This window comes from Pantherophis guttatus, chromosome 8, assembly GCF_059756535.1.
Source record: "Pantherophis guttatus breed Tessera chromosome 8, ASM5975653v1, whole genome shotgun sequence".
In the NCBI taxonomy this organism is placed as follows: Eukaryota; Metazoa; Chordata; class Lepidosauria; order Squamata; family Colubridae; genus Pantherophis; species Pantherophis guttatus.
Window position 1 is genome coordinate 78,295,224 of NC_142070.1, and position 16,449 is coordinate 78,311,672.

General features: G+C 46.1%; 1 protein-coding gene across 1 annotated transcript in view; it reads left to right on the forward strand.

Moving 5' to 3' along the window:
• NWD2 (NACHT and WD repeat domain containing 2) overlaps positions 1–16,449 on the forward strand; it is an 86,169-nt gene that overhangs the window by 33,507 nt on the left and 36,213 nt on the right. The window contains exon 2 of the mRNA XM_060690814.2: positions 13,774–13,862. Coding sequence (XP_060546797.2) covers positions 13,774–13,862 — 89 coding nt within the window. The remainder of the gene's footprint in view (positions 1–13,773; positions 13,863–16,449) is intronic.

Below are 16,449 nucleotides of genomic sequence, written 5' to 3' on the forward strand. Positions count from 1 at the left end.
AAGGGGTGTTCATAAGCGCACCAGTGTGCCTACCGTCCCTGTCCTAATATTCCTTTTTACTTACTCTTTTCATGTATTCAAATTACGTTTATACCTTTACCTGTTATCTTATATATACTTAGACAAATAAACTTATGATTATGATTATAATGCAGCAATGGTCGTAAGTGTGAAAAACAGTCATAAGTCCCATTGTAACTTTGAATGGTCACTAAATGAACCGCTGTAAGGGCTACCTACATCGGAAGAGAAAAGAGAGTCTGATCATTTTCCGAATGTGTTCGAATCTTGTTGTCGGTTTAAGGGAAGTATTTAAAAAGTCTCTTTGCCCCCTCAAGCAAATTGCCAAAAATAAAGAAATCGGTCAGTGGTGGGTTACTACCAGTTCGTACCGGTTCGAGCGAACCAGTAGCGGTGGTGGCGGAAGGCAGACATGTGCAGAAACGTTGCGCGCACGAGCGCACGCATGCCCACGAGTGAACCGGTAGCGACGGATTTTGAAGCCTGCCCCTGAAATTTTCATTCCAAGGGACTCCATGCCTTGAATTCAATACCTCAAGCGACAGGATAGAATCACAAGAGGCTCATATCAGGCTCCTGATTGCAAAACAGCAGGAAATCTCCAAATTGGAGGCTATTAAGGATGTCAGTATAACAGGATGTTTATTATACTGTTATATAAACTGAGGCATAGAATCAAGATCAATTGAAGCACTAGTATCGCTTTATAAAACTCTAGTTTAAAGGCCACACACTGCAACCAATTTTGGTCACCACACACTACAAAAATGGTGTTGAGACTTTGGAGAAGAGCAACTAAGATGGTCAAAGGCCTGGAGACTAAAAGATAGGAAGAATGGCTGCATTGGGTTTGGCTAGTCTAGAGAAAAGAAGGATTAGGGGGGCGACATGATAGAAGTATTCCAGTATTTGAGGGGCTGCCCCAATGAAGAGGGGGTCAAATTGTTCGCCTTGGTAGTACAGGGGTTTAAGGCACCCTGTTATTAAGCTTATTAAGACCAGCTGCCTGCAATTACTGCAGGGTTCGAATCTCGCCAAGGCTCAAGGTTGACTCAGCCTTCCATCCTTTCTAAGGTAGGTGAAATGAGGACCCAGTTTGTGGGGGCAATAAGCTGACTTTGTATAAATATACAAAAGGATGAAGGCTATTGCTGAGCACATTGTAAGCCGCCCTGAGTCTTCGGAGAAGGGCGGCATATAAATCAAAATTAAAAAATCAAAAAAAAAAATCACCAAAAGGCAGGGCAAGAAACCAATGGTTGGAAACTAACCAAAGAGAGAAGCAACCTGGAATTGAGGAGAAGCGTCCTAACAGTGAGGACAGTTAGCCAGTGGAACAGAAGTTGCCTTCAGAAGTTGTAGGTGCTCCATCACTGGAGGTTTTTAAGAAGAAACTAGACAATCACTAGTCTGAGATGGTATTGGTCCGTGATGGCAAACCTATGGAACGCTTGCCACAGGTGGCACACAGAGCCATATCAGTGGGCACGCGAGCTCAGTTCCAACGTGCATCCGCCTGTTGGCCAGCTGATATTTGGGCCTTCTGGGAAACAGGCTGTTTCTGGCCTCCAGAGGGCCTCCGGAGGGTTGGGAAAGGCCATTTTCGCCCTCCCCAGACTCCTAGAAAGGCTCTGGAGCCTGGGGAAAGCGAAAAACGGGCCTACCGGGTCCACCATGCCATCACATGCCAAAAGCGGGGGAGCGTGGGGAGTGTGTGTCATGCGCGCATGCACAGGGGGTGGGGCGCATAGAATTATGGGTGTGGGCACACACGCACCCCTGCACTCCCCCCGCTTTTGGCACGCGATGGCAAAAAGGTTAGCCATCACTAGTATAGGTTCTCCTTCTTGAGCAGGGGGTTGGACTAGAAGACCTCCAAGGTCCCTTCCAGCTCTGTTCTGTTCTGTTCTGTTCTACTCTATTCTTTATTCTTCTGTTCTGTTCTGTTCTGTTCTGTTCTGTTCTGTTCTACTCTACTCTACTCTACTCTATTCTAAACTATTCTATTCTATTCTGTTCTATTCTACTCTACTCTACTCTACTCTTTATTCTTCTATTCTATTCTATTCTACTCTACTCTACTCTACTCTTTATTCTTCTATTCTATTCTATTCTACTCTACTCTACTCTACTCTATTCTAAACTATTCTATTCTACTCTACTCTACTCTACTCTACTCTAAACTATTCTATTCTACTCTACTCTACTCTACTCTACTCTGTTCTATTCTATTCTATTCTATTCTATTCTGTTCTGTTCTGTTCTATTCTACTCTACTCTACTCTACTCTACTCTACTCTACTCTTTATTCTTCTATTCTATTCTCAAGGCATGGATGCCTTTCAACTTGGTGACTTTTCTCTGCTTAGGCTGGTAGTTATGTAACCTACTTAAAACAGCATACATTGGAAGGAAAGAAGGAAAGAATCATAGAGACAGTGCTAAATCTGGGTAGACTGAAATGATCCCTCTTCCCCCAGAGAAGTTTGAGAGAGCACCAACAGATGCTGTGTTGTTTGCCGATCAGCCCAGTGGGAGAAAGTATTATTCAATTCCGAGATCCTGGAGCTCAGGAGTCCCCCAAGAAGGAAACTGTAACAAAACAATTCCTTCCTTTCCACCCTGTTTGGAAAAAGAGTCAGATGAAAGTGTAGGCAGAACTGCATATAGTGGGTGTTGTTCCTGGAGAATATTAGAGGATGAAGCAATATTGCTCTAGCCCTCAAAGATGAACATCTCTAATAAAAAAAAATAATATTTGTAGCTTAGGGTTGAACTGGGCGATGCCAATTAAACCCCTTTTGAGCTTGGTGACTTTACTGCAGATATTTCATGACCCAACTGGAGACATCATCAGTGGAAAAAGTTTAGGCAGTGAGGTTTGCAAGGAGGAGGAGGAGGAAGAAGAGGAGGAGGAGGAGGAAGAGGACGAGGACGAGGACAAGGATGAGGACGAAGATGAGGAGGACGACGACTGTGGAATCCTTGGTGGTTTCTGAGCTTGGTGACTTTACTGCAGATGTTTCATGACCCAACTGGAGACATCATCAGTGGAAAAAGTTTAGGCAGTGAGGTTTGCAAGGAGAAGGAGGAGGAGGAGGAGGAGGAGGAGGAGGAGGAGTGTGGAATCCTTGGTGGTTTCTGAGCTTGGTGACTTTACTGCAGATGTTTCATGACCCAACTGGGGGCATCATCAGTGCAAGAAGGCAGTAGGGTTTGCAGAGAGGAGGAGGAGGAGAGCTTGGTGGTTTTGTTGTAGTTATTGCATGACCCAACTGGAGACATCAACAGTGCAAGAAGGCAGTAGGGTTTGCAGAGAAGAGGAGGAGGAAGAGGAGAGCTTGGTGACTTTACTGTAGATATTTCATGGTCCAACTGGGGGCATCATCAGTGCAAGAAGGCAGTAGGGTTTGCAGAGAAGAGGAGGAGGAGGAGGAGGAGGAGGAGGAGGACTTTGGAATCCTTGGTGGTCTCTGAGCTTGATGGCTTTACTGCAGATATTTCACAACTGGGGACATCATCAGTGCAAGAAGGCAGTGGGGTTTGCGAGGAGGAGGCCGAGGAGGAGGAGGAGGTGGTTTTGAGCTTGGTGGCTTTCTTGCAGATGTTTCATGACCCAACTGGGGACATCATCAGTGCAAAAAGGCAGTGGGGTTTGTGAGGAGAGGAGGAAAAGGAAGAGGAAGAGGACAAGGATTGTGGAATCCTTGGTAGTCTCTGAGCTTGGTGGGATTTTTGCACCGATATTGCTGTTGTTGGGTAGCTGTTGTTATTAACGTTTATTCGTTGCACAGTCAGCCAGATGTTCAGACTGAATTTGGCATTTTTCTCCACCTATCGAGTCCTTCCAAAGGACCTGGGATAGGCAGATGCAGATTATTATTCTTATTATTACCGAATTGATCAGCCGCCCCATCTCGTGGTTCAAGCAGCTGGTTGGGTAATGAAACATCTTCTGCGTCAGAGGCAGAGAAAGGGCTATCTGGGAGGTATGTTCTACCTCCAGAGCCTCAAAAGTTGGACCTCAGCGAGGCAGAGGAATAAGGGGAGCCTGTTCCTAGTGCACGCATGCGCAGAGCTGCCAGAAGACAAGAACAGTTAAAACAAAAGGGACGACTCAGGAGTAACGCTTGGAGATGATTGGCCCCTCCCATAAGACTTAAAAGAGGAGCAAAGGCACGTGGGACTTTGCAGGAAGCAACGTTGTTAATTCTGTGCGGTTTAAAGTCTGAAGCTCTGTTTGATTCTGGAGTCCGCGTGGCTTTGCCAATTAGGTCTTTGGCAGCGTGTCAAGGGAGATAAAGGTGGGTGATTATCAGCCTGAAGGACTCTTTACAACTATTTGGGACTCAGCTGTGAATGAACAGAATTCACAGCTGTTAAAATAAAACAGGTTTTGGGACTACTCCTATGTTTTAATGACTCAGGAAGCCTAGGTCAGAACCAAACCAGATTGACTTAACAACCGGGCTACTCACTTAAGAACTGCAGTGTTTGACTTAACAACGGTGGCAAGAAAGGTTGTAAAATGGGGCAAAACTCACTTAACAAAGGTCTCCCTTAGCAACATAAATTTTGGGCTCAATTGTGGGTGTAATTCGAGGACTACCTGTACACAAGAACATGCTAGAAAATTTAGTTAGCCAAAGAGAGAAGACCGCATTTTTGCTGGCGGAGGATTGCAGGAGGCCATCGCAGCTGAAAACAGAGCTCGGGATCCCGTTTCCGCTGGCAGAGCGCTCGGGCTACCACAAGCGCCCCCAACACGAGTGACGTCGAGTTGGCCACGTCCACCCCAGCCACGTCTGCCCCAGCCCCCCAAAGTCAAACACAACCCTGACGCAGCCCTCAATAAAATCGAGTTTGACACCCTTTGTCTAGACAAAGTAGACAATGGAAGATACGCAGCAAACTGTACTGAGGACTATAATGAAGGGGCCTCCTTCACCTTTTAATTAGCAATAATTTATTGTTCCTTTGCATGTTTACTCAGGAGGTTTTCCTGCATTCATTTCGGCTTAACAATCACAGGTGTTTGTTTAGGAAAATACTTTCAAACAATGGACATGCACAGATGAAAGCTGTCTAAAGCAGCGGAACTAATTCGGAAAAAGGACTCGTGTTCAGCCTAAAATTATCTGCCTGCTAAAGTATTGAGCGATGAAACAGCGTGCTGGCATACTAATTATGACTGCACTGCTCAGCTGAAGCCCCTGATCTGTCCCAGAAGTGCAGGCAGTCCTTGACTTACGACTGTAATTGAGCCCCAAATGTCTGTTGCGAAGCGAGACATTTGTTAAGGGAACTGCGCTCCATGTTACGACTTTTCTCGCCCCGGCTGTTAAGCGAATCACTGCAGTTGGGAAGTTACTAACACGGTTGTTAAGCAAATCTGGCTTCCCCACGGAATTTGCTTGTCAGAAGGTCGCAGAAGGGGGTCATATGGCCCCAGGGACACTGCAACCGTCATAAATACAAGTCGGTTGCCAAGCATCAGAATTTGGATCATGCAACCATAGGGGTGCCACCACGGTCGTAAGTGTGAAAAACGGTCACTTTTTCCAGTGCCGTGGTACTGGAAACTCTTTCCTTCAAATTTTATATTATTGTTTAAGTATTTTAAAAATCATACTGTACCCGTGTTTCCCTGAAAATAAGAGCCTGTCTTATATTTTTTTGAACCCCAAAATAAGTGCTTGGCCTTATTTTGGGGGAGGTCTTATTATTTTGGGGCGCATGGAGAAAGACGGGGCTCCTCTTGCCATCTTACCTGATTTCCAGCTCTGTCTCCCTAACCCTAACCAGAGGAAATGGCGGGGACCAGCTGCACATGTGTTTAAATATTTTCAGGAAGGGCTTATTTTCGGGGAGGGCTTATTTTAGCGCATGGGCTCAAAAGCCCGATTGGGCTTATTATCAGGGGATGTCTTATTTTAGGGGAAACAGGGTATCCATGACCAATTTTTTAATAGGTTGGGTGTAGATAGCGCACTCACCACACCTGTGGCTCTGGTCCAAAACAAAGAAAAAAAGAAATTAATAACCTTGTATTCCTGGTTGGAGAGTAAACATAAAAACTTAAGGGATGCTTTTGTGACGAGATCGAATTGTAAATAGAAGTCAAGATAATTTAGATAAAGATGTAAGTTTAAGATACAGATATTTAGAAGTAGAATTTTTGTAAAGAGGTTAAATAGGCTAGAGATACCAATGCAGAAAAGTTGTTATTCGTATTGAAATTTTGATGCGTTCGTTTTTGGTTGTTTATATTTTTTGGTTTGTGTGTGTGTGTTTTTCTTGCTTTGTGTGTGTGTGTGTATTATGTTTCTTTTTGTACTGTGTATTTTAATCTTTGGAAATTTAATAAATATTATTTTTTTTTAAAAAAAGAAATGAATAACCTTGTTTTGAATTTCCGCTGTTCTGTGAGGAGAAAGATACAAAAGTATCTGGAGATTTGTATTATAATACAAAATCTTGATGCAACCGAGGCCCGTGGAAAGTTATTCTGGATTAAGACAGGATATTTTTATATAGTTGTTCCTCTTTTTTTTTTGCCTACAATCCATAACGCTGGCTCAGCCTCTTTAAACAAGCAGGAATAATATGTCTGGATTCATATTTATAGCTCTAAATATTACATTCCAATAAATAAAATCATCGTGCCAGACTATGAATGTGCAATCATATAATCATTAGGGCTTCAAAAGAAAGAAACAGTTGTTATTTTGGTCTGCGTTTTTATAGATTTTATCTTTAGTACAGGCTGGTACTTAATTCATACGATTCAAAAAAATAACTTTTTTCTTTCCACGTTAGCAACGAGAAAAGAACGCTATTTGGCTTCTCAAAAGGCAGATATTTAAGAAGCTCTTTCCACATTGAAAATGAAAAAAATAATGGTTTTATTTCGTTGCGAAGTAGACTCATTTGCTAGCGATCCCACCTTGAAAAGGGGGAGGGTCTGATAAATTTATACAATTAAATTAGATGACCTGTCGGTCATCCTAATTAATTTATTCCTTCTTATTTATCGTTGCTGTCTTTTCCAACGCTCCGATATAGGGGAGGTACATGGTAAAACAAGTTTTGCATGGTAAAACAAGTTGGCCTTTTGAAATGCACTCTGTATTATGCACGCTGAATTTCACACTTATTCGAGTAAAAATAAATTTCCATAATTAAGCCAAAATAGGTCTTCTCATTCTTTGAATTGGTTTTCCTGAATAATTGCATTCATTGGAACTTTACGATAGTTCAACTTTAGTTCCAAGGCTGAGAAATTCCAGGTATACAAGAATAGAACAAGTCAGTTGCTGAACTCTATAACTGGTTAATTTTCAGTCTTGTCTCCTTCATTTAATCGAATTACGGCAGTTCTATAGACTAGGTCAGGAGTTAGCAACCCGCAGCTCTGGAGCCGCATGTGGCTCTTTCATCCCTCTATTGCGGCTCTCTATCGCCGATCGGTGCCACAATTTTGAGAGGATCTTCTGGTTATGGGGGGAAGCACAGGGCACCAGGAGGAGACTCTATGGCAAGGGACGGATTTTCCGGTCAGCTCCACAATCGATAGGGCTTTTAATTAGGACAGGTAGAGGAAAAAGGACACCGCGCTATGAGGAGACTCTATGGTGAGGAAACTGGACTTCCGGTCAGCTCCAGAATTGAACGGGGGGCTTCTGGGTAGGACCTTGTGGCTCCCTGTGTTTTCTTTTCTGTGGGAAATGAGTCCAAATGGCTCTTTGAGTGCTTAAAGTTGTCAACCGCTGGACTAGGTGAAATTATTGCCTTAATGCCAGTAACTGTGAGAGGGATTTTGGCATCCTCACTTAAATATGAGCCAGAAGTATGATGCAGCTGCCAAAAAAGCTAATGCAATTCTAGGCTATATTAATAGAGGGATAGAATCAAGATCGTGTGAAGTTCTAGAACTGTTTTACAAAGTCTTAGTAAGACCACACTTGGAACTCTGCATTTGGTTCTGGTCACCACAGTATGGAAAAGATGTTGAGACTCTGGAAAGAGTGCAGAGAAGAGCAACAAAAATGATTAGGGGGATGGAGGCGAAAACATATTTATTTTTTTATTTTATTTTTATTTGATTTGATTTATATGCCGCCCTTCTCTGGAGATTCAGGGTGGCTTACAATGCGTTAACCACAGAAAAGAAAACACCGGAAGCCACAAAACCTGGGTGGGCGTGGCCAACTCGATGTCACTCACTTCCACCAGTCACATGACCCCCCTAGCCACGCCTACCCAGCTGGTCATTAGGGCAGAGAACCAGTTGTTAAAAAACATCAGGAACCACAAAATCATTTTGACATCTCTCTCTCTCCCCTCCCTCCCTCTCTCTCTCCCTCCCTCTCTCTGTATCTCTCTATGTCTCTCGCTCTCTCTCCCTCTCTCTGTATCTCTCTGTCTCTGCCCTGGCCGCTTCTCCATCCCCCGCCATCACCCTTACCTTCTCAGGCCAGGCGAGGAGTGACTGGGAGAGGAGGGCGAGGGGCGGGGCCAGCCAGTGGTGGGATCACTTGATAGGGAGCCACAGCAGCGGGCCCAAAGAGCCACATGCGGCTCCAGAGCCGCAGTTTGCTGACCCCTGGTATAGCAGGAACCTGCAGAATTTGCACCAGAAAGACCTCCGAGATCCCTTCCATCTCCGTTATTCTATGTTTTCTGTTTGTTGTTAACTGCAATGGGTAAACGACCTCTGATCATCCGGAGCTTTTGAGCTCCGAAGAAAGCTGCTTCAGTTTTGCCGTTAATTGACTTAATAGCCCATTCAAACACTGGAAGTAATTGAGCATGGAAACACTATTTTTAGCGGAAACCACAGGATATAGCTAAACCAGTGACTGATCTCTGAACCGACGTAAAAGAAGGCCGACTTACCTTCTTTAAATATCGCAAACTTTAATCATGGAGGAAAAAAGTTCAACGCAGGTCTTTGTTGCTGCTTTGAGGGTAAACTGTGCCGTTTTACACATCGGAGTAGAAAGGACATCATCAGTTAAATTGGAAAAAAAAAAGTTTTAACTCTTAATTTATGGTTAAAGCAATTTGCTTGGCGCTCAAAGCATTTGATTTCTCTTCCAGTTTTAAAATCATTTAAAAATCCAGGGTTTAAGTCTCTTTCCATCTCGCTACAGGTAGTCCTCGACTTATATGACCACAATTGAGCCCAAAATGTATGTTGCTAAGTGAGACATTTGTTAAAGGGAGTTTTGCCCCATTTCACCACCTTGCTTGCCACAGTTGTTAAATAAATCACAACCGTTGTTAAGTTAGTAACATGGTTATTAAGTGAATCTGCCCTCCCTATTGGCTTTGCTTGTCAGACGATCACAAAAGGGGATGACGTGACCCCTGAACATTGCAATCGTCATAAATATGAGTCAGTTGCCAAACGTCCCAGTTTTGATCACGTGAGCATGGGGTTGCTGCAAAGGGTCATAAGTGTATAAAATGGCTGTAAGTCACTTTTTTTGACTGCCGTTGTACGGTCTCTAAATGAAGTGTTGTAAGTCAAGGACTATCTCTATAGAAAACGGGCTTAAAGACTAGAGGCCAGTGGTGGGCTGCTGCCGGTTCGGGTGAACTGGTAGTTCCAACAATCAGCTGGCCCCACCCACTGGGCTCTACCCTATTCTGTCCTATATTTCCTTCTTTCTGGATCAGCTGATTGGCGCAGAACAGCTGATTTCGATGCCTCCACTGTTCTATTTACCGGGGCTGCCTTAGAAAGTAAGCAGCTGAGCTTCAAATTGCTGTGTTTTGAACGCCGTGCGCAGGTGCCTTAGGCGTGCATTCACAGAGCAGGTTGTTTAACTGGTTGCAGCCCACCACTGCTAGAGACCAGGGTTGAAATGTAAAATTTGTTACTACCGGTTCTGTGGGCGTGGCTTGAGGGGGGGTAATGTGACTGGGTGGGCGTGGCCAACTTTTTAAAAAAAACTTTTCAAAGCATTTTTTCTAATGCTTTGAAAAGCCTCTGCCGATCAGGCAACTCAGCTGGGATCGTCAGGGAGGCTTTTTAAAAATGCTTTGAAAAGCCTCTCTGCCAATCAGGCAACTCAGCTGGTATCGTCAGAGACTTTTCAAAGCATTTTTTTTTAACCACCTCTTCGGCCAAGAGGTTGCAGAAAAAAATGCTTTGAAAAGCCTCTGACCATCCCAGCTGAGCAGCGCGATCATCAGAGGCTTTTTTTTTTCACTTTTAAAAGCATTTTTTCGTCAGAAGAGAGGTTGTAGAAAAAATGCTTTTAAAAGTTTAAAAAAAAAGCCTCTGATGATCGTGCGGCTCAGCTGGGCTTGGGGGGGGGCGCAGGGATTTTTGCTACCGGTTCTCCGAACCACCCGCCGCCATTGCCACCGGATCAGGCAATCCGGTCCGAACCGGTTGCAGCCCACCACTGCTAGAGACCTTATGAAATTAAAATATTATAATGTTGTTGTAGGACTGAGTGTACTAGCTATTGAATAACAACCTACATTTGCAGGTGCTAATGGATTCGGCTTTAAAGTTACATTCCGAATTCTCTGAATGAAAGTCGGGTTTTAATGGTGTTCCTGAGTTCTGTAGAAAAACTCATCCAGCAGAAGAGAATATTTATAGCTCAGGGTTCAACTGTGCACTCTTGAGTTTGATTGCTTTCGCCTTTCTAAAAACTCAGGAAGGAAGGAAGGAAGGAAGGAAGGAAGGAAGGAAGGAAGGAAGGAAGGAAGGAAGGAAGGAAGGAAGGAAGGAAAGAGAAAGAAAGAAAGAAAGAAAGAAAGAAAGAAAGAAAGAAAGAAAGAAAGAAAGAAAGAAAGAAAGAAAGAAAGAAAGAAAGAAAAACAGGAGTCACCTGCAAAATACAGTAACAGCCACTTTGTAGGACCAGTCGTCATTTAATGGTGCTTTTACTGCACAGTTCTGATCTTTGTTGATGTAGGCTTCAGAATATTTGTTTTCCAAGTGTCTGTGGAGATACTCCATCATCCAGGTCATAGTTGTCCCAAAGGTTCTTTTTTTCTGGACTGGACTTTCTGGTTTTTCTTTGGTCTCTTCTCATCCAAGAAGCTTCTTCCGTTCCGACTATCGTGTTTCCCCGAAAATAGGACATGTCCCGAAAATAAGGCCAAGCCTGATTTTTGGGGTGGGCCTGTTGTGGCCCCGCCCTCTGAGCCTATCCCATCGGAGGAAGAAAGCTCCAAGCATGAGGAAGAGGAGTCAGCCAGGCCTCCTTCTCCAGGCCCCTCCCCTCTGGCACTGTCTCAGGTGCCGGCCGAGGGAGAGGAGATTAGCAGGGAGACAGGTGTCTTGGATGAGAGTGAAGGAGAGACATCATTCCTGGACGCACGCCTCCGAAGGCGTGATAAACGATTGCAGCAGCTCAGGAGGCGTGCTAGGGATTAGAACTGAGTCACTGGACCACACCCCAGAGACTATATAATAGAGGGTGGTGGCCAGTGATCCCTGTGACGAACAAAAATAAACCTTGGATAGTCACTAGAGCATCGTCCAAAACTGCTGAGAGGAATATTTATTTTTGTTGGACTCTTGTACGCTGAGTATATTATCTTTCTGTTTCTGTGGAAATAAAAGCACTTGGCAGACAGTGTGTATATCGCTGCCAAGTTGGAGATAAAGACCTGGGTGTGTGCCAAGTGCTTCCTTAACCCTCAGCTGGCTGTGTTTGTGTGTGTGTGTGGACGGGGACAGATCAGGGCCTAAATATACGCCCTCCCCTGAAAATAAGCTCCCCCCCCTCTCTCTCTCTCTCTCACACACACACACACACAGAGGTCACTCACACCCCCAAACCTCCCAAGGCAGCCACATCCCTGTGAACTCCTGTGCCCCCCGCCCCTTTCACCGCCCGTGGCACCGACCATAGACCTTGAACGCCTGCTCCTGCACCATGGTGGCAGCCCGCCCGCTCTCGCCTCCATGTCCAGGTGCCGCGTCCACATAGCCCGCGCTACCAAGTGCCCACCACAGCAGTCCCAGCGCAAGCATCACCACCCCGGGGCTTCCTTTGCAGGGCGGCCACCGGCGGTAGAGAGGCCTCCATGCAGAGCGGGCAGTCACGGAGGACTACAACGGCAGTCCTGACGCATCCCGCAGCTGGGCGCAGGTCTCGGCGGGGATGGCTGAGGACCTGCAGGTGTTGCTGCTGCTAGTGCCGCCACCTGCGGAGGCCCGGAGGCCCCCTGTGGCCAAGCTCAGCCGCGGGTGAGGAGTGTAGGCCATGGCTGGACCAGCTGAGCTGTGTCTGTCGGGGCTGCCCTCTGCTCAGCTGCCCGGCGTCTCACTGTCGGGCGCCTAGAAAGAGTAAACTGGACCTGCGGGAGGAAAGGAGGGCAGGCAAGGGTCCTGGGCACACCTGGGGACTGAGACTTAAGGAGACATTGTGGGGAGGGAGATTTATCGGGAACAAACACTGAATTCCTGGAGTGTTGAAGTGTTGTTGCCAACATTTGAAGTTTCCTGGATTTCCTGCTTTCTTCCTGACTTCCTGGATTAATTGCCTTGCTCCTTGGCTTCCTGGACTCCTCACGGTGTTGGACTGGACTACTCGCAGACTGACCTTTTGCCCCCCAATCCCTCCCTTTCCGATCCCCAAATCTCTGCTTCTCATTGGCTATCTTCCAAGTCATTCTTCAGACTTCTTTTTCTCATCATCTCCCAGGAATGTGCCCCCTCCCTCATTTCCATGACAACCCGACTTCAAAGGGATTTAGCAGGCAAAAGTTTCAGAGTTTATCTCTCGCTCTCCTCTGCTCTCTATGCCAGCGTTGAAACGCTGACACAGAGGCTACTAGAGGGGGTGTGTGTGTGATCATTTTGCTTTGGGACTTGCCAAAAACATGGAAGTGTTTGGGGAAATTTGGAGCAATAAAGGAACGGTTTGAACTGCCAGTTTTCTGTGTTTCCTCTGTGCTGTGCCCTGGGTCCAGAGGTGGGTTTCAGCAGGTTCTGACCAGTTCTGCAGAACCGGTAGCAGAAATTTTGAGTAGTTCAGAGAACTGGTAAATATCACCTCTGACTGGCCCCGCCCCCATCTATTTTCTGCCTCCTGAGTCCCAGCTGATCGGGAGGAAATGGGGATTTTGCAGTAACCTTCCCCTGGATTGGGATGGGAATGGAGATTTTACAGTATCCTTCCCCTGGAGTGGGGTGGGAATGGAGATTTTACAGTATCCTTTCCCTGCCACGCCCACCAAGCCACACCCACAGAACCAGTAGTAAAACATTTCGAAACCCACCACCGCCCGAGTCATTCCCAATCACCCAACTGTTCCTGTGCCAAAATAAATGCCATGAATTCAAGCTTTCCATCACCTCAATCAATGTCGGTTTATTGCAGAAATGCTCTAATTTCCAACGTGGAGACTGCTCTGTCTCATTACAGCTTTCACAGCCTGATTTGGTGGAGTAAGACGGCATCCTACGAAAGACAACAACCTCAGAATATCCAAGAGAGAGAGGATGAAAAAAGTAGACTGTTCAAAATATATATATATTAAATGTCGCAGTGAATATATATATATATATATATGCATCCCAAATATGTGTCGTGTATAAACATTCTGCTGAATTATTGCCATAAGTGTTCAACTACATTTGGGTAAATGTCACAGTAAGTGTTTTCTGTTCAACAAGCTATTCCCTAGAGCACCGAATCAAGGTTTGTGCCTTACGCTTGTGTTCACAATTTTTAAAATAAGCGTTGTTGTTCTTTTCTACCTCCTCGCTTACAGATACGGTTGCCGAAAGGAACGCTTTACGAGAACACATCTATCCCAAGCTGCGGGAATTCTGCAGGGAAAACTATGGGATGGAATTTCAGGTACTGTTTCCGACGGGTCGAAATTTTAAGCCGGGATGTTCGTATGCTTGCTAAATGGAAATCTGTTAGCCGTTGGTTCCTCTGGAGCTCAGCTGATTGATTGATTTAATTAGTTTCAGAAAGCAAAACCTCGTGTTAAATATTGGTTTTTGAGAGTTATTTTTTTAAACCAAAAAAAAAAAAAGAGAGAGAGAAAAGAAATAGCTCGGTTTAAAGATAAATTGATACCTGGGATAAAACTGCGATTCGAGGTACGGTTGCCATTAACCTTACTGGATTTCTATGTACCGACCAGCGTGACCCATTTTGCCTTTCTTAATTCAGAATTGATTCTGTATCTTTGCTTGACAATTTTTTCGCCCCTAAACCTTAACAAGGCTACTGCCAAATGGGATTAAATCATAGCCTTTTCCTCAGGGAATTCTTGAAACTACCATTTTTGCAAGACTGGAAGAGATCTCTACTCATTTTTTTTCCCCAAAAGAATAACTCCCAGGAAATTAGAATAGAAATAGAAATAAAGTAGAACAGAACAGAACAGAACAGAACAGAACAGAACAGAACAGAACAGAACAGAACAGAACAGAACAGAACAGAATAGAACAGAATAGAATAGAATAGAATAAACAGAGTTGGAAGGGACCTTGGAGGTCTTCTAGTCCAACCCCCTGCTTAGGCAGGAAACCCTATAGAGCAGTGATGGCTATCCTTTTTGCTATCCTTTCGCCTCCCCTCTCCCCCCCCCCCGGTGCATGCGCATGTGACCCCCCCCCCGCACTCCCCCCACTTTTGGCACATGATGTCCTGGTGGGCCCGGTAGGCCCGTTTTTCACCCTCCGCAGGCTCCAGAGGCTTTCTTGGAATCTGGGGAGGGCAAAAACAGCCTTCCCCACTCCCCAGAGGCCATCTGGAGGCTGGAAACTGTCCCTTTGCTGACTTCCGGTGGGACTTAGAAAGCCTCTGGAGCCTGTGGGGAGAGCAAAAATATCCTTCCCCCAGGAGTGGGGAGGGAATGGGGATTTTGCAGTATCCTTCCCCCAGGAGTGGGGAGGGAATGGGGATTTTGCAGTATCCTTCCCCTGGAGTGGGGTGGGAATGGAGATTTTGCAGTATCCTTCCCCTGCATGCCCACCAAGCCACACCATGCCCACCAAGCCACGCCCACAGAACCAGTAGTAAAAAAATTTGGATTTCACCACTGGCGTGCGCCTAACACACTTCCTCGCAGCATTCAAAATACAACAATTTGAAGCTCCGCTGCTTACCTTCTAAGGCAGCCCTGGTAAGAAGAACAGTGGAGGCACGGAAATCAGCTGTGCTGTGCGAATCAGCTGAGCCAGAAAGAAGGAAATAAAGGACAGGATTGGGCAGGTGCGGGTGGGTGGGGCCAGCTGATTGTCAGACCTACCGGTTTGCCCAAACCAATCCTAACCAGCTGAATAGCACCTCTGGTATGATGGAACAATAATGGCCATTGGATTTGCGGACTTCCCCAAGAATTGCCTTCTGTTGGTTTTCTTCTGCGACAAAGGATAGCATGCTGACAACATTCATTTGTGGGTTGCAATGCTAAATGCACGCCCACCTAATCAATATGTGAGCACGAGTGTTGTGTTTTGGCTGTTGTCTCCATGGCACTAACTTAAAAATCACCGTCACAGCCAGAAGATACTGTCTGGTATTAAGTCTAGGGGACATTTGTGTAGCCTCACAAAACAAAACAGCCATGCGGCACCTTCAGATTTCACAGCCAAGGGTAATCATGTGCCATTATTGTTTGATCCATTTTTGTCTGGCTCACTCCACCGTTTTATTCTCACCTTCGAATCGGAATTGCCCTTTAACTTAAGAAGTGGTGTCTCGTTGCTCTTGTGATGCCCATTGGTAGAGTTGCGTGTGCTGTGAAATTGCTAGTATTATGATTATTCACCATGTCTCAGCAGAGGTGGTATTCAGCCGGTTCGGATCGGTTCAGGTGAACTGGTAGCGGAAATTTTAACTGGTTCGCCGAACTGACAAATACCACCTCTGGCTATCCCTGCCCCCGCCCGCCCGGTTGCCGCTCACCCCTACCCAGTTGCTGCTTGCCTGCTCCACCCTCCTGCTCGCCCCACCCTGCCCTATATATGTTGCCTTTGCCACGCGGCCTAGCTAATCACCTCGCCTCGCCTCCGCGCCTCGCCCGCTCTGCTCACCAAAGGTAAGCATGCTGCCCATTCGCCCGTTCACCTCGGGTCGGGGGCCCAGGAACATGCCATTCCCCAGGACCCCAGAGCCTCTGCCCTCTCACCTCAGCTGGGTTGGGGAACAAGCCATTCCTTGGCTCCGCCCTTTCCCCAGAGCCTTCGCCCGCTCGCTGTTTGCCTTGGCCAGGCCAGGGAATGTGCCATTCCCTGGCTCTGGCCTTCCCCAGGGCCTCTGCCCACATGCCGTCCACTCACCCTCTGCCTCAAGTCAGGGGACGCGCCAGTCCCTGGCTCTGGCCTTCTCCGGGGCCTCCACCGGACTGTGCTTCAGGTTTAGCCCAGGTCAGTTATGCATGCCAATCTGTCTGCCGGCATCAAATCATCACAATTTTAGCAACAGA